General features: G+C 45.7%; 1 protein-coding gene across 9 annotated transcripts in view; it reads left to right on the top strand.

Moving 5' to 3' along the window:
• celf5a (cugbp, Elav-like family member 5a) overlaps positions 1–23,229 on the top strand; it is a 144,008-nt gene that overhangs the window by 102,819 nt on the left and 17,960 nt on the right. For 6 of the 9 annotated variants that reach the window (XM_055507749.1, XM_029149054.3, XM_029149050.2 and 3 more), the window contains exons 4-6: positions 11,090–11,218; positions 13,723–13,802; positions 21,158–21,304. In XM_055507749.1, coding sequence (XP_055363724.1) covers positions 11,090–11,218; positions 13,723–13,802; positions 21,158–21,304 — 356 coding nt within the window. The remainder of the gene's footprint in view (positions 1–11,089; positions 11,219–13,722; positions 13,803–21,157; positions 21,305–23,229) is intronic. The other 3 variants (XM_029149055.3, XM_029149057.3, XM_029149051.3) reach the window with 1 other exon arrangement.

Here is a 23,229-nt window from a genome sequence, read left to right on the forward strand (position 1 = left end):
CAATCCATCGACCTGAAGCCGCAGTCTGTAGCCATGCTTTAATGTTGTTTCATTTTAATTTGGTAATTTTGTCAGATTTTAGAATATGCAGCGTGACATTGTGAATCCCTTTAAATAAAGCATTTTAAATATTAAAGTACAAATCCAAATGTTCCTTTTGTAATATCTTACTCCTACATGAGTTGTATTTTTTTGTTTTAAAAGCTCTGTGTGTTTACAGTGTATGCCTGAATAAAATTGGCTCATTGTCTCTCACACTTCCCCATGGGTTGCTGTATTAACCAGAAAAGCACTTTATGAATTAATTACTGTATGTGGAAAACAGAAATGCTTGTTTAGTGCTGAATCAACTATATATTGTATTATTTGATTGGTTATATTAGTGTTCAGTTAAAAAGCAACTACTGGAAAGAAAAGAAATCTAAAGCAGATGTGGGAGATGAGTTGTAATTCAGTAAATAGATGTTTATCTATTTTGTATTTTACATATAGATCTGACTGTCATTAAACAAGTAATGTACTGCAGAGCTTCAGGTTTAGTCTCTAACAGGCATGGGGAGCTCAGCCTGGTCCTGGTATCGTAGCAACAGTCGCCATGAGAATAAAAACCTGTGGAGAGGTCAATGTGTTGGCCTCCACTTGGCCCCTTTGTGCAAAAACACACATAAAACGGTTTAATTTCCAACATCTACAGTACTGGACACCCACTGCAGCAACACTCCCACCTCTGCCTGCAAATAGAAACCTACTTGAATCTGAGGCCACATCAAACTAATTGATGATGGACACAACATGTGCTTCAAGTTGCACAAATCAGACTTCAGTAAGACACATGATGTTGTGGTTTAGCGTACATCCATCATGTTACTACGCTGCAGATGCTTTTCTATCACTTTGCAACACGGGGAAACTATGCGAGCATGCGATGTTGGCTCAACCTCTCATGGGACAAAGTCTCTAGGGACCCATAATTGACAAGTATGTAAAATAACTAAAAAGTAGCAAAGCAACTGCCCTTTAAAATGATGACGATTAACTAAACTAATTTCAGATAATGCCTCAGCAAACTGGGCCGAGCTGACGGCACCAGCTGATCTGAAACGTACCGTGAACACCCCGACGTCTGCCGGTCATTACACTGCACAGCTCTGCTGCTTGTAACTAACCAAGAACCTTAAAAGCAGTTTCACAGCAGTGAAGCACGTCCACGTACACAGTGACAGTACCCTGTAGCACGTAGACCTCAGTGAGTACATGCAGTATATTTTACAGTAGTGCATGTATGAACCCTAATGAGTTAATCTAAAAGGACAGGGTTAAGTCTGGCGGGCGTTTTGTGCCTTATGAGAGATTTACTAATGTGAGTTGTGCCTCTGTGTCGATGCCTAACCTTTCCCCCTAAAGCTCCATAATGTGTTTTGTCAACACGACTCTCTTCTGCAGATTAATATTGTCACACAGTTGTAGAGTGAAAAGAACAACATGCTGTTTTTATAGTGGTGGAAGAGACTCTTGACCTTGACCTGACATTAACCATCAGCGCGTACCTAAAATCACCTCAAAAGCCCAAACCCAGTACACAAGCTGTGCATCGCATGCGTGTACTAATGCGTGTGTTGTGTTGTTGATGTAAACTGTGACTGACTGTAACATGTTACAGCGCTGCAAGAAGGTTGGGGTGCTTAAAATTAATTGGGAGTCATTCAGCAGGTGTCTAATTGCCAGCGTTTCTCTATCATTACATCACCTCTGCTGTGTGATTAAGGAGTCTTGCGAAGGTTGTCGAGGAGAGCGGCGCTGCGGAGCAGCCCTTTGATTACGACGAGCGCCGGACTGAGAGTTGACAGCCTACAGGCTTTTCAATCAGCTGAAATGGCTCAGGAGTTGTGTTTGAGCGCCGGTCACATGTTGCTTTGTTGTTTCAAACGACATTGGAGTTTATTACCACGAGCAGCGGACGCGAAGCTGAACACTAGACGCTGACGATCCATGTTCATATCAGTGGGTGTCACAGGCAAGGATTGCTGGTTTATTTCTAAAGGGTAGTCAGTTTGTGCTAATCTGAAAGTCTCAATGGACTCAGTGCAAGACGTTCGCTCGTACTGTACGATGATCCGCACGGACTCGCGGTCGCGTTCGGTGCATCTGAGCTCCACGTGCGCAGTGGTTTGGTCGTGTTCCGCGTGTGCGTTCAGAGGTTTGCGGTCAGTCTGGGCAGCAGCGATAGTCGAGGCAGCAGGATAAAAAGAAGGACAGGATGTGCAGGAGCTTCCTCGTAGATAAGTGCGCTCGCGGAGCCATTGTCCCCCTCGTCCCTCCATGCATTTTTCATCGCACGCTCTGTTTTTTTTTTTCTACTGTTTAGCTTTTTCCCTCCCCTCTAAATTTCCATGTGGTGCGTGCTGACATGGCATTTCTCGAGCTAGCACACAAAGCCCTCTGGTGCTCAGTGTACTAGAGTTGGAGCAAGGCCGCGTTTGTGTTGCCAACGTGTGTGTGTGTGTGTGTGTTTGTTCATGCGAGCGTGTGCCGTGTGCACATGCGTGTACACATGTAAACACTGGGGACAGTATGTTCGCCCACTCTCCTTGTTTTCCTCGCTGTCACACGCTTTCATCGCGCTCTTTGAGATCCCACAATCCCATAGGCTGAAGGGGGAGGGAGAGGGCTTCTGCAGGAGGTCCATCCCAAACCACGACACGACCAAGACTTCCTTCACCGAAAGGATCGTCTTAAATTATTCCGAGTAAAAATTTAAATTTCATTTTGTTTTGGCCTTAAGCAATGGACAGAAGTGCGTGGATGAGATCAGTAAAGGTCAGGCGGAATAAAAATGCTTACAGTAAGGTTTGTCAGAGAGAGAGAGAGCGTTGGCAGCGGTGGAGGGCCACAGGAAAAGGCCGTCTGCCTGACGCTGTCTCTTATTAGATATCAGCTTGGTGGCTTTTGTCATAGCTGTCATATTTCAAGATATTTAAATTTTAACATTCACAAGTGAGAAAGCAACGGTTCAGTGGTACCACCGGTTTGCTTCGCAAAGCATTACTCTGCGCTCGGACACCAGATCGTTGCAATCGTTGCTGCAATTATAAACAAGGCCCATGAGTGACGCAAGATGTAAAACAGCAGCTCCATATATTGATATTTGTTTCATTAGATATCAAGCAAAACATCCTGGAGATGAAAGTGAACGTCTGTTGGGGCTGTCGGGTGATTGGGGGTCTGTGGGGGGTGTGGAAGGCGGTGGGAGGTCAGTGTGTCCACACGCACTGGTAGCACTGGTAAATGTCACGCAGATCGCCGTCAACCGTCCACTTTGATACAGCTTTGCACGTAGATCATATGTGTGTGTGCGTGGAGTGACGTTCGCTTACTGGGTCTGAGCAAAGTTTCCCCCTCAGCGTGAGCTTTTAAACTAAGGATGTGACTGGAGACTGCTTAAACACCAAAGTTTTCTTGCACATTTCTTCATCTTCACTTTTTCCCATAAAGCACACGTTCAGGGGCCGTGTGGCACGAAGCTCTGTGGAAACATAAGACGGAGGCAGCGCCGCATGTTTGCCGTGGGCCCTGAAACGCTGCTTGTCCCTGATTATGAAACGCCTTCATTAGTATCCCATCTTCTAAAAAAGTGCTGATTGACCTTCTAGCCTAATTAAAGTGCACCAGCGCCAACAGAACGCAGATAAGGTTGCCTGGCTGTCAGCGTGAGTGACAGGGTTACACTCTCCCCCTGCAGTCACATCAGCACTACAGAGGCCGCGCACACAGAGCACGCGGCACAACACAGAGCGCGCTAAGTTTAGCGCCCTGCCTCCCATTATGAAACCTGCTCCGGCTCATAATATGGAAATGGCAAAATAAAAATACACACCGGTGACACGCTGCAGGGCTTTGGCAACTCTCTGCGTCTCATGTCTGTCAACTGCGGGTTTTTATTCCCGGCAAAACTGGAATCTATGCAAAACGAGCGCTGCTGCCGATGCGGTCCGGGCCGTGTCTGGACCGTGTCTGGACCGTGTCCGGCTGGTGCCCCACTGCACCCCATGGTCCCACGCAGCTCCTAGGCTTCAGGACAGAGAAAGCTGACATGCACTGGGGCCTGTAAGCCTCTTTGTCCATGTGCAGTGAAATCAGCTGTCAGCTCCGCCGCCGGCGTCCTGACTCTGCTCTGAGCTGGTTGGCCTCTCCTCTTTCACTGTATCCACACCCTTTTATAGTAATGCAGTGGTAATGTTTTTTGTGTTGTATTGCATTCTATACGTAACACAGCATGACAAGCGGTCAGTATATAAGTCACTTGCTGTACTCCTTTTTGTGCTTCTGCATGAAAAAAAGGTAATTACTTGAGAGCAGCCACAAAGGCTAATGAGTTACCATGAAGGTTACTCATTAGGCATCCAAGACAATCACAAGGTACTATGAGAGGAAGCCAGAGATGAAGACAGAAAGGGAACGGGACCCAGTGGAAAGTGTGGGCTGTCAGAAAGTGAAGGAGCCCAATGAGCAAGCGCACGTGGAAGGGAAGGGGGAGGGGCTTTGTGGAGGAGGCCGGCCCAGGGGGCGTGTCCAACAGGACCCTCATGAATCAGTGTCATTGAAGCAATGAGAAAATAATTAAGAAACAGGCGAGCGCTATGTTAAATACTGCCAAAGGTAAGAGGCTCATTGTGCTGCGCGGTTTCCCAGTCTGGACGGCAAAGAAGAATGGCAGCAAATGGGATACGGGAAAATGGAAAAGAGAAAATCCATATTATAACGGATGCCCAAATGCCCTTCAGATGGCATTATGAAGGGAGACAATACAAATAGCGCTGCCATATTGTAAATGTTTATATACAGTAGCTTTGTATACAGGTTACACAGCAGTTTCAGGATTTATGACCACATCCTTAATACACTGAAGTCAACACAAAGCTGTGAGTAATACTTCACATTTGTTATCATATTGAGGATAAATTTGCTAAGACGTAAATGGGGGCGATGAAGTATTTTAGAGTTTTTCTCCTTTCGGCTGCAGCACTGGAACGGGCCGTGAGCTGATTCCAACAGCGGAGAGAGGCAGGAAAAGGAGCGCTCCAAACACTGGCGGCCCAACAGTTATAGTTACACACCTCAGAGGTTTTACATAGAGAGCGAGAGTCAAATCACAATCCTGTAATTGTGTGTCCGAGGCTCCCGGGGAAGCCGAGGCGCCGGAGAAATCTCCCGGCCGGCGGTGCAGCCGTTAGATCACGCTGATGCATAAAATGTGTGAAACCCCGGAGAACACGCAGAGACGCGCAGGGGGGGCATGCGTGTGCGCATGCACTCGCGTGTTTTAGGCGCCATGTATTATATCTATCATTCTTCCTGTCAGCAGCACTGACAGAATTCATGATCACTGGTCTCTAAACCCACGCCCCCCGAGATGGAATGGACTCGATCGGCGTGCGTGGGGGGGAAACGCGCGTGGACAGAATGCAGCAGATATGGCTCCACCTTAAGACGCTCCACGTTAAGACGCCATGGAGGCCGCCGATGCTTCGCTTACCCACTGCAGCCTCCCACGCATTAAAACTATTTGTTTGCAGAAGGTGAAGAAGATGCTTCTTGATCCCGTGTCGTTTAATGGATGCAGCTGCACTGTTTACTGTGCGTAGTGTATATTGTCCTGGATGAGCTCCAGGTGATATATCTACTTGTATTTCTGTGACAGCTAGTAAGCAATTGCATGTGTGTGTGTGTGTGTGTGTGTGTGTGTGTGTGTGTGTGTGTGTGTGTGTGTGTGGTTCTGCAGTGGGCTTCCTGCGTCTCTATGGTCATACAGTACAGTAGATCTATGTGGAAGGTGTGAAGCCTAATCTCTCCCAGAGGAGCGCTTAGTGAGCGATGCTCTGTTCCTGCTCCGTGGCCATCAAGGCCTTGCATACTGTACAGGGCTCTGTGGCGTTGTTGCTGACGAATGTTATGGCCGCTGCTACAGAGCTGCCGTGACACCACAATGATGACACTACGACATGAAATCAAGCCAATGTCACCGCAGGTGATGGTGAAGTTAGGGGTCCGCGGCGCTGTTGGTAGGACGTATGTGTATTATTACACCCAGCATCCACACCGTAACCGACTGTGAACGTCATGAGCCCCCTGGGAGCGCAGCACCGAGATATAATATGTTTAGCATTCACATATGATTAAATGTAAGTCCGCTGCCAGTGATCCCTATTTATGTGCCATTCAGTCACATGTGTTTGGGTAGAAGTCCATTTCTCGTTGCTGTGGTGCTGAAATGACCCAACGGGGAGCTCTGGGTTTGATGGATCTCTGGTGAGCGCTCCAGTATTGTTTTCTTTTGCAACGCTGTTTCCAAGCAACATCTCCTAAGTTGCGAGCGAAAAACAGCGCTAATAAGCTGCCTCATTAGGGCCGACGCCTGGTAGGCCTTACAGTCGGTGCTGTCAACGCGGCGGGTTCGTGTGCGAACTTCAAAAGACAGCTGCAGATGCAGCACCCTCACACCAGAGTGCTCATTTACTTTAGAGATTGGTAAACAAACTATTCCATCAGCCCACTTTCCCCTCCCAGTTCAAGGTGCACTGGTGGAACCTACGCACTGGTCTGCGTCTGAAGGGGCTCCAGCCTCTATGTGGCGACAGCGCAGAACATAAAAAGCTCATTATTCAGGAGTTCATTTGGCAGCGACTACTGGTCCTGAGACTGAGCCAAGCCTTCGACGCGCTCCCTCGTCCCACGGATGCCGCACGCCCACCTTAGCTCAGGCCTGCGTAACACCCCACACACACACCTCCGCCTGTTGCTACCGCATCGACCCCGGTGAATTGGATGAATCCACTCCGGCTACGCGCCGTGATCATTTAGGGTTAATTCATTTCGGTCCATTCTGTTTGTGTTTTTGTGCTTGAACACACGCTGACACTGTTATTGTGTGGCATCCTGCTCATTGGAGGAGTATAAAAGGAGAGGAAGCCACCATGTTTGGTGTTCTGGCTACGGAGTGATTTCGCTGTTTGACATAGCAGTGAGCTACGGTAGCTAGCGCTGCGCCGTGGCTCCTTCTCCTCCGCGCAACCTCTCCCCTGCGCTCACCCCCCACCCCCCACCCCACCAAACGATGGCTTCTTGGGGGCCCTGTTTCTGCCTGGATGCTATCTCATTTGGTTTTAATATATTTATCCATTCATTATTGTTCCCTTTTATCAGCCAGCTAATATTGTTCATAATTTGTCCTTATCTCCAAGCCTGACAGTCAAATTTACACTGTGGCACTGTAGCAGACAGATGGAGAAATGACCCTTTTCCAACCCCTCCCTCCCTGACTCCTCTCCTCCTCCTCTCCAAACTCCAATGAAAAATGACTGACAGCCTCCTGTATAAGTAGTTGTCATAGCAACCTCCCCATCCTTCTGACAAGTGCTTTTTCTCTATAGCACACTCTCTCCCTCTGTCACAATATCTGGCTTCCATTTCCTCCATCCACACTCCCTTGCTATTGCAACGATGGAGAAAAAAGGAGATGGGAAAAGAAAATTTGAAAACCAGAGAGCACCTAAGGCAGTTAGTACGCTTTCCTCCCAACCCTTCACCCTGGTTCCCTTCCCTCCCCCTCTGTCTTCTCACACTCTTGCTTTCCCTCTTCCTCCTGACAATGATTTACCAACTACTACGCTATACCTCATGCGTCCATCGCTGCTTATCGAGGTCTGCAGGACCGCATGCATCCTGACTTTCAGTATATGCACAACGCTCTCATTCACCTACTCATTCACTCCCTCCCTCTCTCCTTATGCTCTCATTCTTTCTCCACATCTTCGCCTCCCCCTTTTTTTCATTTTCTTGTGGCTCCAAAACTCTTACTCTGCCCCATTGCTATTCAGTGTGTCTCATTTCACTGTCAGGATCCTCAGCACTCTGCAGTGTAATCATGGAGCATAAGTCTTCAGTAGGCTGGAATGGAAGTACACTACAAGAAAGTCTTCCCACATTGCACTGCAAGATGGAAGGCTGGTTTGCAGACACTTGAAGCTCAAAACATAAGAAATTAGAGTTGCATTGTTTGTCCTGCACATGCTGCCATGATCAGCAGGTGTGATTCTTTTGTGTACCACATCAAGCCCTTGCACAAGGCCAGTGAGCTCATACTGAGCCATGTGCGATCATGTTCACAGGGTCCAAATGGGCCAAGTAATCTCCAGCATGTAAAAACAGCCGTCACTCAGACATTTTATTATTCTGGAGTTTAATTCTCAATGCATTTATTCCAAACAAGCGTCTAGTAACGAGTAAATTAAACATGATGGGGGGTGAATTTCAGGACAGCAGCGAGCTGCATACAGTCCTGTGGCACAGTGAACTGTAAATGCATCCTAATGCCAGCGTGCTGCACAGTTATCACAGTTACCTTTCTGCTGGTTATTACACCCCTGCATTACTTAGGTGAGAGCATTTCACTGTAGTAGAGCTGCTACAATTTAGCATCATGTAATGTTGTCTTGGCTCTGCCATGACGTAAAAAAAACAACTTATTCTTATTCTTATTCAAATGACTTGTTTTGTATGCAGCAGAGAGCATTTACCGCCGGTTATGAGCTGCAGCAAACAGGGAAATGTTTCAGCTGGATGCGAAGGAAAGAGACATTGAAGCACATTTTCATATATTTTATTATTTTCTGTATTTGACAGAAATGTTTCGGCATTTTAGAGAGAAAAAATGGTGCAACCACGGTCAAGTAGAGCAAGCAACTCTGTTCAGTTTTACCTGTGCCTATACAGAACTGGGAACAACTGTCCTGTTTGTGTAGCGTATAGCACATAGCATAAATGAAAGAGAAATGAAGAATGTCCTGTGAACGAGTGAATGTTTAGAGAAACACTGATGGGAGAGAGAAGTGCAGATGTGAAGCTACTGCGGAGCTTTAAACCTCAAAGCTGGACCCCATCTATTTGAGCCACATTAAGAAAATGTGAGCTTAATGCAACGCAGCAGCAAGAGTGTGCGATGGAAGCAGTGACTCTTTCATGTGTGTGGTTCCCGTCTGTCGTCCAGACTCCTTTGTGCCGCTGCATCAGAGGATCTTCCGGTTTTTAAAGGCATTCTGCATTTCCCTCTCGCCCTCGGGTGTCTGTAAACGACTGCATGTGTCTCACGCGCTCCGTGCTCCCTGTGTGCGCATAGGGGGATGAGGTGATGTTTCTATTGTTTCTACCTGAATTCCCAGCGTAGCGTTTGAGTTAAGACCAGCCGCCGCGCGGTCCTCGACGGTGGAACAGATCTTCTAGATGATCTGCTTTCATGCATTGTTAACTTGTTTTCAAAGTGCGTTCACGTTTTCAGCTCAGTGTTCACTCAGCATCTCACGTGCATGAGGCGGCTCACGATGGTCCAATGGCTACGCAGGGATGTGATGAATGGTGGCTGATGGTCAGCGTGGGCCTTATACTGGGAGTCCCATAAATATTACTCCACTCAGCTGGAGGTGACCTGCCAGTTAGCAATCTCCCAGCTCAACAATGGCCGCCGTCGTATTTTAAGACACGCCACGTGCGCACCGCTCATAGTGTGAACGTCAGCATCCGTCGCCATGAAACTGATAAAGGTCACGCGTTAATTCAGAACTTGTCACGTCCACATCATCGACTTGAAGGGGGCGAATTACAACCAAAGCAGGGAATATCAAGCGACGGCCGCGGTCGCTCGAGTGCCTCCGCGCTCTGTGTGGGGCACTCCGCTTGTACACAGGAGCGGATATGAGATGCAGTCCGGCGGCATTCTGGGAAATTTGTGCAGTTGAGCCCATCCCCCCTTTCTGCGACTCATTTCCCCCATCCAACCTCAGAATTTATATTCTCCCTCAAGCAAAGGAAGGACCATCTTGGCCTTTCATTTTCCAGTTCAGGGCTTTCCTTCTTTTGCAGATAAATGCTCTCCAATCCACTCTGACAGATGTCACATTGCATCACTTCCATTTTGATACATAGCCTCTGATCCTGCCACTTACAATAAGGAGCCGGCACCAGGGACACCCCTCCCTAGACAACGCTCTGACACGCCTGATTATTTTAAAGGTGCATCATTGGTGATGCCGAGTGTTGAAACCCTGGACGGACGCCGCGTCCGCGTGCGCTAGCCGCCGCGGTCGCCGCCGCGTGGGTATCGGCTCGTGTCCGGGTCAGGAAGCGATAACAACACGACACACTCGACAGTCGTCACAGGTCACCCTGACACCGCGCTATACCCCTGGCGGCAATTTGTGGCGCTCACAGTAGCGGCCGCTAGCGCTGTCTCGCAGCCAGTCTCCCCACTGTGGCTTCACAGGTCAGAGTTGGAGAAACAATCTGTATAAAGGGAAGGTTTTAGTGCTTTTGCTGCCAGCAGAGACACCGCGCACTGTAGCATTAATCATACAAGGCCAGAGTACATCAGTAAACACAGTGTGTCAGGTCAAGGTAAAGATCAGCTCCCACAGCATTTAACAAGACTCAATAGCATACAGGCTATCTATTGAAAAGTCAGCGTTATTCATGGCATGTCTCCCAGCTTCCAGTGCTCACAGGAGAGACACGCCATTGTTCACCGAAGAGCACACTGAAATATTTCTCCGGCTACACAAAAAACACTGGATCAGCAGCAATTAGTAGAGTAAGAGAGAGATAAAGAGAGGAAGGGAGGGCGGGAGGCAGTTGAAAAAGAATGAGGGGGGGAAAAATGTAGAATCAGCGAGAGACAGCGAGGGAACGGGAACGAGGGAAGGGACAGGGCGAGCGAGAGAGACAGTGAGTGGAGGAGAGAAAGTAGGTGGGCGGAGCTGCCTGGAGCCCCCGCCGCCGCCAAGGACCGAAGACCTCCTTGTTGAAAACTCTTGAGCAGTCTTTACTTGTGTCCTGCCCACTGACTTACCCCCAGCAGCTACAGTATGTGTACCTAATGTGACAAAACCTGTGGTAGAAACAAAGGACCGAACAGTGCCGAATAAACAAGACATCCACTGCCATGCAACTGTTTGCTTTTACTGCCTATATTCATTGTCGGAAATTGTGTTCGTAATTGAGGTCAGAGTTATCATTTAACCTTTTGTCTCTGTGCTCGTTCCAGAAGACAGGAAGTTGTTTGTGGGGATGCTGAACAAACAACAGACTGAGGAGGATGTTTATCGCCTATTCGAACCCTATGGAGTCATTGAAGAGTGCACAGTCCTGAGAGGCCCTGATGGAAACAGCAAAGGTAGGAGCCGCGATCCGCTTGTCACCATTATTTAGGTCACTTACAGACGAGTGGCTTTGTGTGTGAGTGTCTGTGTCAGCTGTGCCATGTAAAATACATGTGACACATGCGTCAGATGTGGGTCAAGCAGCAGTTTGATGCAGTTTCATCACTGGCTGCAGGCAGCAACTAAATATTTAGATTAATGTATCCAGTAGAGTTTGATTGATGTGGGATTGTCATAATTATGAACAATGAGGGCCATTAAATCCGGAAACCTCATGTTTCCACATCAAACATTGGTAATTTTACAGTGTGGGATAAAATCAAAAAGCGGGTTCAAAGCAAGGACACGATGCACTTTACCCACCAGCAAAACAGGACACGTTAGTAATTGTAATCCCATCATCTACAGCAGTAAGTCAGAGTAATGTAATTTTAAAATGCTGACGTTGCCATCGCAAGCTCTTTTCTCAGCATATTGCTCATTTCAGGAAAAAAAATATCTCCTCTGCATTACAAAACCGTGATTCCTATTCTGTTACTGTCCTCGTTTTTGCAGCGTTAATCTGAAGCATTTTTTTCCCCGGGTACTGTAGTGCTGATATCTTCCAGGCCTTTTCTTAAGACAGCGCAAAACTTTTTGAGACATCAATTCCCTCTGACATGCAGCAGAGAGCAAAGGGACTAGTGGTTTTTCATGTCTCTAAAGCCTATTCCCCGGTCAGCGCTTATGGAAATTGTTGTGGAATTATATCTAAGGGGGTTTGGAGCCAAAGTGTTCTGACTCTGCAGTGGTTTGGAGAAGAAGAAGGGGAAACATGGATGTCAAAACAATTCAAGTGTCCCCACTGTGAAGATGAGGGCAGCAAAGAGAAGCTGCATTCCTCTTTGTGGCTTTGGAATATGTGTATTGTGTCTACAGTGAGCGAGGTTTCTGGGTTAGAACACTCCGAATATCAGACTTCAAACTTTACTATCACGCTCATCTTTGTGTACTATTTCCACAAATAGCAAACTGCTATGGAATCGCTTTGGTTTTATATGAAAGCTCGTGTTTGGCTCATTTTTTGATGTACAGGCAATGTAGAACTTGCAGAGTTCTGGAAAGAAAGCAGTTAAATGCCTAATAATCAGCATTTTGCACTTCCCCAGCAAAGTCCTTGTACAGGTCGCCCCGAGCGCCAGCTCTTTTTTTATCCATATCTCAATAGGGGGCAGTGGTTTGACAGCTGAATGGGCATCTTGATTGGCTGGTGTCCACAAGGGTGAGCCCATTAAGAAGAGAAGAAAGGCAGGGCGCCTGGGTCAACCCGGATAGATGATAAGGAGAATAAAGTGCGAGAGATTAAATAAGAATATAAAAGGAAGTTAAAATGAAATGAAATTAGACGAAATAGGGTATAATGATGAGAGGACATGGTGGCTCACAAGATAGTAGTGTTGACGCAAAGCCATAGACCCCAGTTCAGTCCTTCTGTGTCTGTGTGGAAATGTTGAATGTTTGATCACTCCTTTCTCTTGGAACTTCAGGCTAATGATAAGGCCCATATGATAAAGTCAGTTCAGGCACATGCAAGCGCGGAGGACTTGACCCCCAGATCTATGATGTCATATCATATTATATCATACCACTAGAAATAGGTGTATATCTTTGCTTTGTAACAAACAGCCCTGCTTCCATATCAGTGCATCATCAGTCATCTCCTCCAGTAAAACACTTCTTATTCACTAGATCAAAAATAAATAAAGAAAAGTAATTACATATACTGTACCAATGTCAATATTGTTTGATTGTTTTTGATTAAATGATTATTAATTAAGATTGGAACCAATCATCCATTGGTTTCAGCCCTGCACATGAGCCTAATATTAAACCCAACTTGAAACACTAACTGAAAAGTAATTTTTTTAATGTCACCATGGTTTTGAAATGGGCGCAGTACTTCAGCCTAATAATTCAATAATTCATGTGCAACAGCAGCGTGCACTTGGAAACCACAACGCCTACTGTATCCTACAAACTTGTTTTCACTTTATCTACTCTTCACAATGTTCCTCAAACACATTACAGCCCAGCGTTGTGGTTGCGCTGTTTGTTTTGAAGGCTGTGGTTTATGTCGGCCCATAGACGCAAGTATTGATCAGGACATCCTGTGATAATAATCTGGTCTGCGTCCTCAAATGGGGTGCTTTTCCCCTGAAAAAATTATGGCTTTTTCCGTTTTAGCTAGTATTTAATATGCATAGACAGGCATGTGGTGCTAAATAGCATGCTTTTCTGCTTCATCAGTGCAATCAAAGCCTGCAGCTTCTGCCTGCTTGTCTGCCTGTCTAATGCCCAGAGTGGGGCAGCCTGCTGTGCAATGAGAGCCTCTCACTGCACAGCCATTTCTGTAGTGTCAAATATAATCCAGCATCCTCTATTAATATTCCATGGGCCTTTAAACATTTACTGTATGTCTGTATTCTGCGGCCGTGTGAGTACCTGCGTGTGTGTGGCACACATCTGCTCTCTCTTTCAGGCTGCGCCTTCGTCAAGTTCTCCACGCACACCGAGGCCCAGTCTGCAATCAGTGCCCTCCATGGCAGCCAGACCATGCCAGTAAGTACCGCACCTCCTCACAGAGGAGCCCGAACACGTACACACGCTGCTCAGCATCCATGGCATGCACAACACAGGCGCAGGTCCCAGCGCTGACCAGCGCAGTGCTCCACCTCTTTCGATTAAGAGCTTCAAACCCTTGGTGTTAAGCCGCAGCTTCATCGTAAAGAAAATGCAGCCATCCTCATAAATATCTAAGTAAAAGAAGGGAAAAAAACTAGCTTTCGCTCTCTTTAATTAACATGGCACATTTTTAAAAATCCAAATCTAATTTCCAGATAAAACTGTTTAGAATGATAATTGAAATTTGGGTGAGTCATCAATCAGTAGTTCTGCTTGCATAATCAGTGAATATAACTCCAGTGTGAGATTACATTTGCTCATTATGTAAGCACACCGTGTCCTCAGAATTCTCTCTGTATTGGATTTACTATAAGCACAGAAGCTGCGCTGCTCATTTGTATGTGTCTCATGTTTAGTCATGGTCCCTGTATACCTGATGGTGTCAAAATAAAAGCTTCTTACTCTGCACTCCAAGCCTGAATGGAGTTATTCTGTGTGACATTCGTCGGGTGGACAGGGAGTTGTGTCCCATATTATACGGCGTGGAAGTGTGCTCTGCCTGTAGCTTCAGCTTTGTTTTGGGAACTCTCGCCGCACAAAGGCAGGGACCGTGAACTCTCGCCCACTGTATTGCACAGATGTTGTGTTTCGCAGCATGATTTCATTATTAATAGTTGCCAATGTGTGGCTTAAAAGAGGAAAGGAAAGAGATGCTCTCGAAGCCAGTTGGGCCTTTCTGGCACAAGCTCTGACTCAATCTAAGTGCAAATGACTGCAGGTCCGGAGGAAAGACTCTGGATGTCCACTCTCCATTGAAGCCCTTCTTCTCTGTTTCTCCATCCCCCTATCTTTGCTCACTTTCTGCCCTTCGCTCATCTCTCTTTGGCAGCCTCTTGGGATATTAGGCAATAGACTTGTTTACTCCACCTTTCACCACATTGACTGCTGAATTATTCATCCAACTATAAGCAGGGGGCTGAAGGGAGGTGAGGAAGAGTTGGAGGGAGAGAGAATCAGAGGAAGAATGAGTGAATGAACAGGATTTATACCTCCTGCTCTGGTAAATTGATTATAGAAATCTGATCAGCATCTCATATCCTGTGGCTGCTGGAGGAGAGGGCACAGTGTGACTGCCTTGCCAGGATTTGCGAACCACTGGTAAACTATTACGCCTCGGCGGAGCAACACTGCTCTATCGCGAGAAAAGTGTTCATCAATGTACAGAAAGAAAAATGAATGAAAGGTCCTGAAAAAACTCAAACTGCATTTCCAGTTCAGGTGGAGAAGGTGAATGAAAACTGACTTTAATTTACAATTCTGAGAAACGTCAACAAAGACCATCATCCTGCATAAGACATCACAGAACAACATTTTAGAAACAGAGATTCTAACACATACATAAGTGGCTTTTTGACATTATGTACAGTAAATACAACAAGCTGCCCATGTCCACCAGATTAAAGGGGTACACAAGAGTTATAGAAGCCAGTAGAATAAACTGGATTATCTTCATTGAGCCATCCAGTCGCAGAGTAATGACATAATGGACCCACCAGGGTGAACAATTAACATTATTACCAAAGCTTCTTATGGAAGAAGGCAGCCCATGATACCAATGCTTTGATGGTAGTGGATCAGGAACAGGATCTACTAACCATCACCGTGGCACAAATCCAAGAAAGGGTCTCCAGTATGAAGCGCTAAAGAGAATTAGCCCCTAACTTGATCTAAGCTTACTGGCTAAAGAGATTAACATCACTTCATCAGCATAAATGAACTGGTTGCTATGACTGTACGTCATCAATAGGTTTCTGGTAGACCTTCATCACAAAGCTGTGAACAACAGCTATAGAGGGTGGGGCATTAAGGCAGATGTATAAGACATTATCAAGTGCAGGATTTACCAAGACGGTATCCACTCCTGCTCTGCATAAGCCTTAACCGCCTTAACCAGATCATCATGAAGAAGGTTAAAGATGCTGACTGCAGTAATCTGGCCAGAAGAGGGGATAAACCCAGTAACATCAAGCCAAGGAAGTGCCTTACAATGCAAGAAGGGCGTCAATGCAAAGCCATCAAAAGTAATAGTAGTAATCAAGTCAAGCAGAAGAAAGCTGTGACGATGAAGGGAGGAAGGAGGAAGTAAATAACGGACGCACAAATCTCCTGCACCAGGTTGATATTTACAAAACTCCACCCGTGGCTGGGGACAGCTAGAACTAATCACGGCCACACAGGAACAACTGTGAGATCACAGCAGACAGGACAACGATGCCCTTGAGACAATCTAGCACATATCACTAGGGTGTGAGATGCTAACAGGCAGCGCACAGAACGCCACAACCCATTGGCTGGAACGGTGCACGAGTCCATCTGTGCCGACGTGGAATGGACCTCCAAAGGTGGCTGGGAATGACCAAGCTACCATCCTGTGGGACCTTGAGATCCAGACTGACAAACTGGTAATTGCAGACTGACCAGACAAAGGCATGATAGATGTAGCAATTTCAAGACATGACACCAAGAATAAGGAACATGAGAAGCTTGAGAAATACCCAGGGCTGCGAAAAAGATGTCGAAGGTAAAGGCAACAGTGGTCCCTGTGGTAATCGAACACTCAGGGCTGTGACCGCAAAACTAGGAGAGTGGATCCAGCACATTTCAACATCTCTCTGTCTCTCGCTCCCTTTTTTCACTCTCCCTCTCACCTATTATAATATTTATGCGCGTGTGCGTGTGAGACAGAATATTTGTTTCTGTATCAAGGCCTTGATGACCATGAATAAGGCCCAGCCAGTAGCACTGGTAGCTGAGGTGTTGAGGTGTCCTGAATAATAACACTGCAACTAACTGCAGCGGTTTGATAGATCTACTGCCAATCCCCCACAGCACAAACACGGGCTCCTTAGAGTTTATGAATGTGCACAGACACGCACACACGCACGCATGTGTGTGCATACATAACAATCTACAAACAGAGGCACTTTGTGGGATGTGCATTTACATGAGTGCGTGTGCACACACACACACACACACACACACACACACACACACACACACACACACACACACACACACACACACACACACACACACACACACACACACACTTTCCACATCGCTCCTCTGCCTGTGTCACTGTCACATGTTCGTACAGCCACGGGCCGGGGTCAGAGAACCTGACCCTTCTCATTTTCCAGCTCACGCAGTTTGAGCTGAATACGTTTGTGCTATTTGTGTGTTCTATGTCCTGTGTGTATTGTAAGAAAACCTGCTACAGCAAGACTACTACTGTGTATGTTTTCATCTTTATACATTTGTGACTTATAGCTGTTTATCAGCAAATATGCATATGTGCATGTACATATGCATCATCCCGCCATCTTTTGTTCTCCGTCATGTAACCCACACATAGTGTCAGATATTCCTGGCTCAATTAAACATTTACACACCAAAGCAGTATGGCAATTTGCTGAGATTCAGCTGGGCCGTGTAGAAAGCAAGTCCTGGGACAGAATTACACTGAAGCGAGGGGGGGGTGCAGGTCACGTCCACAGAGCCTCGCCGATTACTTCAACTCTGTATCCACATCAGCTCAGGCTGAGTTTGAAGTTCTTTTTTTTTCATACAACGCGGGGACTGAGATAGAAACAATGGAGCAGGATGATGGGAGGATAAAAGCAGAACAAAGCAAAGCAAATGAGGTAAAGTTTGCACAGAAGAGAGAGACCGATGATTCAGTGTGAACAGAAGAGGAAAGGGTAAAAGAAAATCCAAACGTGATTCCCCCAGCTGATGGATCTTCTCTATTACCTCAGACAGAGGACGCGCACGTGCAAGTGCAGAGTGCCAAGATCTCATTTGACACATTGTTTTAATGCACAGATCAGTAAGTCGCTGCCTTAAATAATAAAAATGAAACAAGGCCTTAGATATTATTTAAAGAAACTGTAGGTTTTGCAGGAATAGAGCAACGTTATTAATGTTTATTCAGTGTGATGCAGAGACTTAGTGTCGCCGTATCAAGATTTGTGTTACTGTACTTCTTCTCAAACGTATTTCTAAATGAAACAGTAAAGATCTTTCTCTCGTGAGTATTTTTGTAGTATTTGCAGCACTTGACACTGAGTAAAAGTGTAGCATACTCACAGCTCTCTATGTCCTGTTGTGGTGTTAGGGTGTTAATAATAAAGTCTATAGTCCACAACCTGATTGTAAAGGTGTCATAAAAAGGACGTGTATAGTAAAACCCTCACACTGTCAAACAGTATCCAGAGGAGCAGCACATTCTATGTACTCATGTTCTCAAATGAATCACTCTAGTCAAATAAATTTTTAATACTAACTCATAACTTCTTAATATCATTTTTTGGTCTATCACAGCCTATGTGCATAGAATGTGTTGGCCTGTTCAGTACAGATTAAAAGGGGCCTTATTTAATTTGCAGACAGTCTGCTGTCAGAATATTAGAATCCTGTTTATGATAAGGACAGGATGTCATCCATAACTGCTGGCCTTGTTCTGTCCTAAAGTGACTAACACAGTAAAGGCCTTTACCATGTTTGAACCAGTAGAGCACTATATCAGTGCACGCCACAGATCATTTTCCTTTCTAGCTTCGCACTGAACTAATTTGAGCTAGCATACTGTGCGTGTTTAAAATAGAATATATGGCTGGCTATGCATCTCCTCTCTTCGAATGAGGGAGTGCAGCTTGGACACACATCAACCCTCTCTGGCAATGAAAAGGAACAGTAAAGAGGCAGACTTTCCTTGTGGATCGGAGTCTCTGTTATCCTCCTGGTTTAACTCTCCTTTCTTTAGTGGTTCTCCCGGCAGCCGGGAGCCGCCCGGCAGGGGGATTCTGTTCATACTTGGCAGCTTAAAAATTTAATGAGACTTTTACTTCGTACTTCATCCTCCTCTCTTTATAGCAATAAAGATTCTGCTCGCTGATAACCTGACAGCCCTAACTGGGGAAAGCTGCCAGACAAACAAATGTGGCATTACATGCTCGGCTGACAAGCCATAGCATTCAGGTGCATCGAGAAGAACCAGTGTAAAGACCTTGACAAAGCTTCGTGGAGGGGGGGCATCCGATACATACATACATACATATACTGTATATATAAATATATAAATATATATATATATATATATATATATATATATATATATATATATATATATATATATATATATATATATATATATATATATATATATATATATATATATACAGAGTCTCTGTTATTCACACAAAGCTAACCCTGGCGCTACTTGGAAAAGAAGTTGTCTGGAAAGTTCCCAATCAGTATCCTCTGATTATGAAAGTCAGCCTTCCCCAAGTATAAGAGCAGCAAAGCAGGAGCCTGCAGCTCTCATTATCGAAGGAAGTAGGCCTTTAATAGCCTCCTTTATTGGTGAGAGTGAGCTAAAATATTCAGTGTGTATTAGCTCGTCTCTTCTGTATTCTGGTCATGCGCTGCCCTGCGCTGGACTCTGCCAAAGTTAAACTTCATAATACAGTTAATGATGCGGCTGGACACACAACAGACAAACCAAAGTTTACCTTGAAGTGATTGGGCTCTGTATTATAGATGAGGCGTCCACTGGGAACGAGAATTTATCCAGTCACATTCTTTTACTGCTGCAAAGTAGCGCTCCCGGGAGCCAGTTCCAAACAATTAGTCACCAGGTTTAAAGTTGGGTGATTAATCTGTCAGCCAGTTAGTCAACCATCTACACAAGAAGCCTGCTAGTCAGTCAATAATTCACCTCCAGTAACTAGACAGTTATTTAGGCAGCCAGCCATGTAGCCAACTAGTCATTCGCTAAGAATCCTTTAAACTTATGTTTCAACTAGCGAGAAAGCCAGGGGGAGAGGGCTACGGGGAATATTGAAAAAAGTGGGGAGAAAGAGAAAATCTATAAGCTACAGTCGAAAGGTTCAGTGCATGTCTTTAAACATCTCTTCCTCTCGCTAGACGTCTTTATCAGCTGATATCTTTAGTCTCAAACAGCGCAAAACCATAAAGAAAAGGAAAGAAAGCCTGTAACGTAATAAATACAAATCGAAATGATGGTTTGTAAATGCTGGTGCAGCTCCTGCCAGGTTTGACCCAAATCCAAGCAAAGCAGGAAGTCTCCTTTAGCCCCCTAAAAACCCCAAGACGTGCTTTGTCAGCCTTCAATCAAGCCGCTTCACCAGCCACCACTGTTATTGACAATGGTGCGTCAATTTCACAGGGGCTCTTATTGTGACTGACAAACAACCTTTCTGCTCTGTCAGATCAGAGTAATATTTCGGCCTTTTATGTGCATTGATTGGCCAGTTTGGGGGCACAGAGGGGCGGAGAGGCGGAGCGCACGAAAGGTCAACTGTGGCGCTAAATCATTTGAAGATTCTTAATGAAGGGTGTGTGGCAGACACACCTGCTGGTTTCATTATTGGGCTGCAGGAAGAGGTAATAGGTGTTCATAAAGGGATGGAGCCAGAGCCGCAGAGGGAAGGACGCAGGGGGAAGAGAACAGCATGAATAGCATGTTTTCTTAGAGGAAGCCTTTCACCAAGGTCAATAGAAGCACTACGGGTTGTTGATCTTACTGGAAGTCATTGCATTTACCCTTAATATATTCTGTATATTTGGCCAAACACACTCTCCATGTGCAATAAGCCACATTTTACTGTTTGACCACTTTACTGTCTTTACTCAAACGATAACCTGAAATTGTTCAAACAGGTGAAATAAAAGATTTCCGCAAAGTGCACCCCATAAACTGACGAGGTAATGGGTTCCCTGGTTGTATGAATGAAGGGCCCGTGTCTGCACATCTGCCCACAGCGCTCAATAGAGTGTTTTTATTCTTCCGGCATCTCCGCTGTGTTCATGTTTATGCATGCCAGTCACAGAATGAGGCACACGGCTCTGCAGTAATACAAATGTGCAATGATGTTGCATCGAAAATGCCCAAAAACCTCTGACATGCAATTAGAGGAGCTCATTAGGTATCGATGTTAACAGCAGTTGTTGTTGCAAACCAACATGGCAAAGCAAGAAATCAGAAATAATAACCGGCGCTATTCGTCATGCTCCAGGAAGCCCTCTATAAACGCCTGTGTCTAAATGTGTGGTAAATGATAGCAGACTCTTTGGGAGGTGACTCAGCGCATCGGAGGCATCTGCAGGCGGACGCTTGCCACTGTTAGTGCTAAAGGTGGCTGCGGGAAACCGGGGTTAACTGTCTCTGACCTCCGTTGTCTGAGCTTCTGTTCCCTCTATCCCCTCAGGGCGCTTCCTCCAGCTTGGTGGTCAAGTTTGCCGACACGGACAAGGAGCGCACCATCAGACGTATGCAGCAGATGGTCGGGCAGTTCGGCATCTTCAACCCGGCCATCGCCCTTCCCTTCAGCACCTACAGCTCTTACGCGCATGCGGTGAGTTGGACAAGACATTTGCATCGCCAGCCAGAAGGCACAGACAGAAAGAGATCTGCCTCCATATTTGCAGAAATGCAGAGTTTTAATTCATCTTCAGCGCTTTAATATTAACTGTAATAGCTGCTGTAATCTAGTTTTTAAATCAACAACAGATTAAATGGCGGAAAGTTCTCCTGGCTGCTTTAGTATCACATTTCTTATATTCATCCCTTCTCTTACATCATCGCTTGGAAGCATTTGTTGGAAGAGGCTCATAAACAAATGACAGAAAAGCAAAGTTGGCAACTTGCAAGCGAACACTGAGGAAGAAACCAAGTTTTACAGAAACCTCCTTGTGGATTTGCCCAGTGTCCTGTATTCGGCTCGAAATATCTGAAGCTTGCTCCATATCTGCTCGGCACAGAACCACATTAGCTCATGTCACCAGATATATTTCTTCTTCCCTCGGGTGGGCAAAAGATCAAAAAGGTATATAGGTCAGTTGACCATAGGTCAAAATCTATAACGCTCATACATTTAATTCCACCGACCGTGCTGACAGAGCGACTGATGTTTGATGCAGCTAATCAAACCCCCGCTGTGAATTCGATCTGGGGACAATGAGAGGAATGACTTGAAAGCATAACATAAGCTGCACAGCTTTGAACTGGGTTGTGTTTTTTATAGCAAATAAGAATGATGCCATCAGATTAGCCTGAACGTGAAACTGTTTGCACATTTAACAAGACATTTCTTAGAAAGTGGATTGGGATAAGCACTAGGCATCATTATACACAAACATATATTTATATTATGCATTAATTTTTATATATGTTTCTTACAAAAATACAGAGTTGGTAACATTGCTTGTTGTGCTTTGCATATTTTTGTGCCGTCATTAGAACCTGCTAACGTTGCTAGTGAGAATTAGCCGCATGGGCTGAACGTGCTCAGATCATTACGGAGCTGCCTGCTGTCACATCCACCCTTAGCACTCAGGCACACATGCGTTCCGTTACCCTGCGCCTTTCAAAACCTCTGCCCTCCTACACATGTCCACCGTGCCTCCAGGACACGGCACCACACTCACACTGGACCCCTGGCGCTTTGATGAGCTCAGATGGCTTATGCAGTCTTCTCACATACAGCCCCCTCTGTGCTCGATCACACTTCCTCTCTCCCCTCCCTCCCTCCCTCTCTCTAGCTCTCTCTGGGCCCATGAGATGCTTCAGGGGCCACAGTTGATTCGGAATATTGCATGGGCAACTTACAGTATCTCCACACAAATGCAGTGTTCCCTGCTGAGGCAGAGCCCACCCACACGCACACAGGTACAACTAGTAGAAGTGGGTTCAAATAAATTCTTACATTGAAAGAAAAACTTATAGAGCATGATTTTTTTCCTCTTCTTCTTCTGATAAAAAGTTACATGTTTTTTGCATTTTTTAAGATAGCAGGACTAATTGCTGATGTCAGTGGGGTCTTAGGGGCTCATCCGTTTCCCTCATTTTCATATCACAGCTATGAGAGCCTGTGTGAAATGTGCAAATTGACCATCCCAAAGTAATTGCGAGGCCATCTCTTGTGCGCTCACCAGTAAGACTCCCACCTTTATTACCATTCATGAAATGCAGCCCTTTCCCAAGAAAATGTGGAGAAATGCAAATGTTTAAGGGGCGGTGGGGGCGGTGGTCTGCGGGGAGGCCATTGTGCCCCGCTCAGGTTGGCCATGACTCTTATTTACTGTGGCAGAGACCCGTGTCGACTCATACATTCGCACACAAGCGTGTTCACACTCATACACTGTGCAGAAAATGCCCTTTCTCTCTCTCTCTCTCTCTCTCTCTCTCTCTCTTTCTCTCTTTCACTCTCTCTCCACTCTCTCGCTCATACACACATATAATATGACAAAGAACAGGATGATGCTAGGAAATTGAGTTCCA

This window comes from Betta splendens, chromosome 4 (genome assembly GCF_900634795.4).
Source record: "Betta splendens chromosome 4, fBetSpl5.4, whole genome shotgun sequence".
NCBI classification, from domain to species: Eukaryota; Metazoa; Chordata; class Actinopteri; order Anabantiformes; family Osphronemidae; genus Betta; species Betta splendens.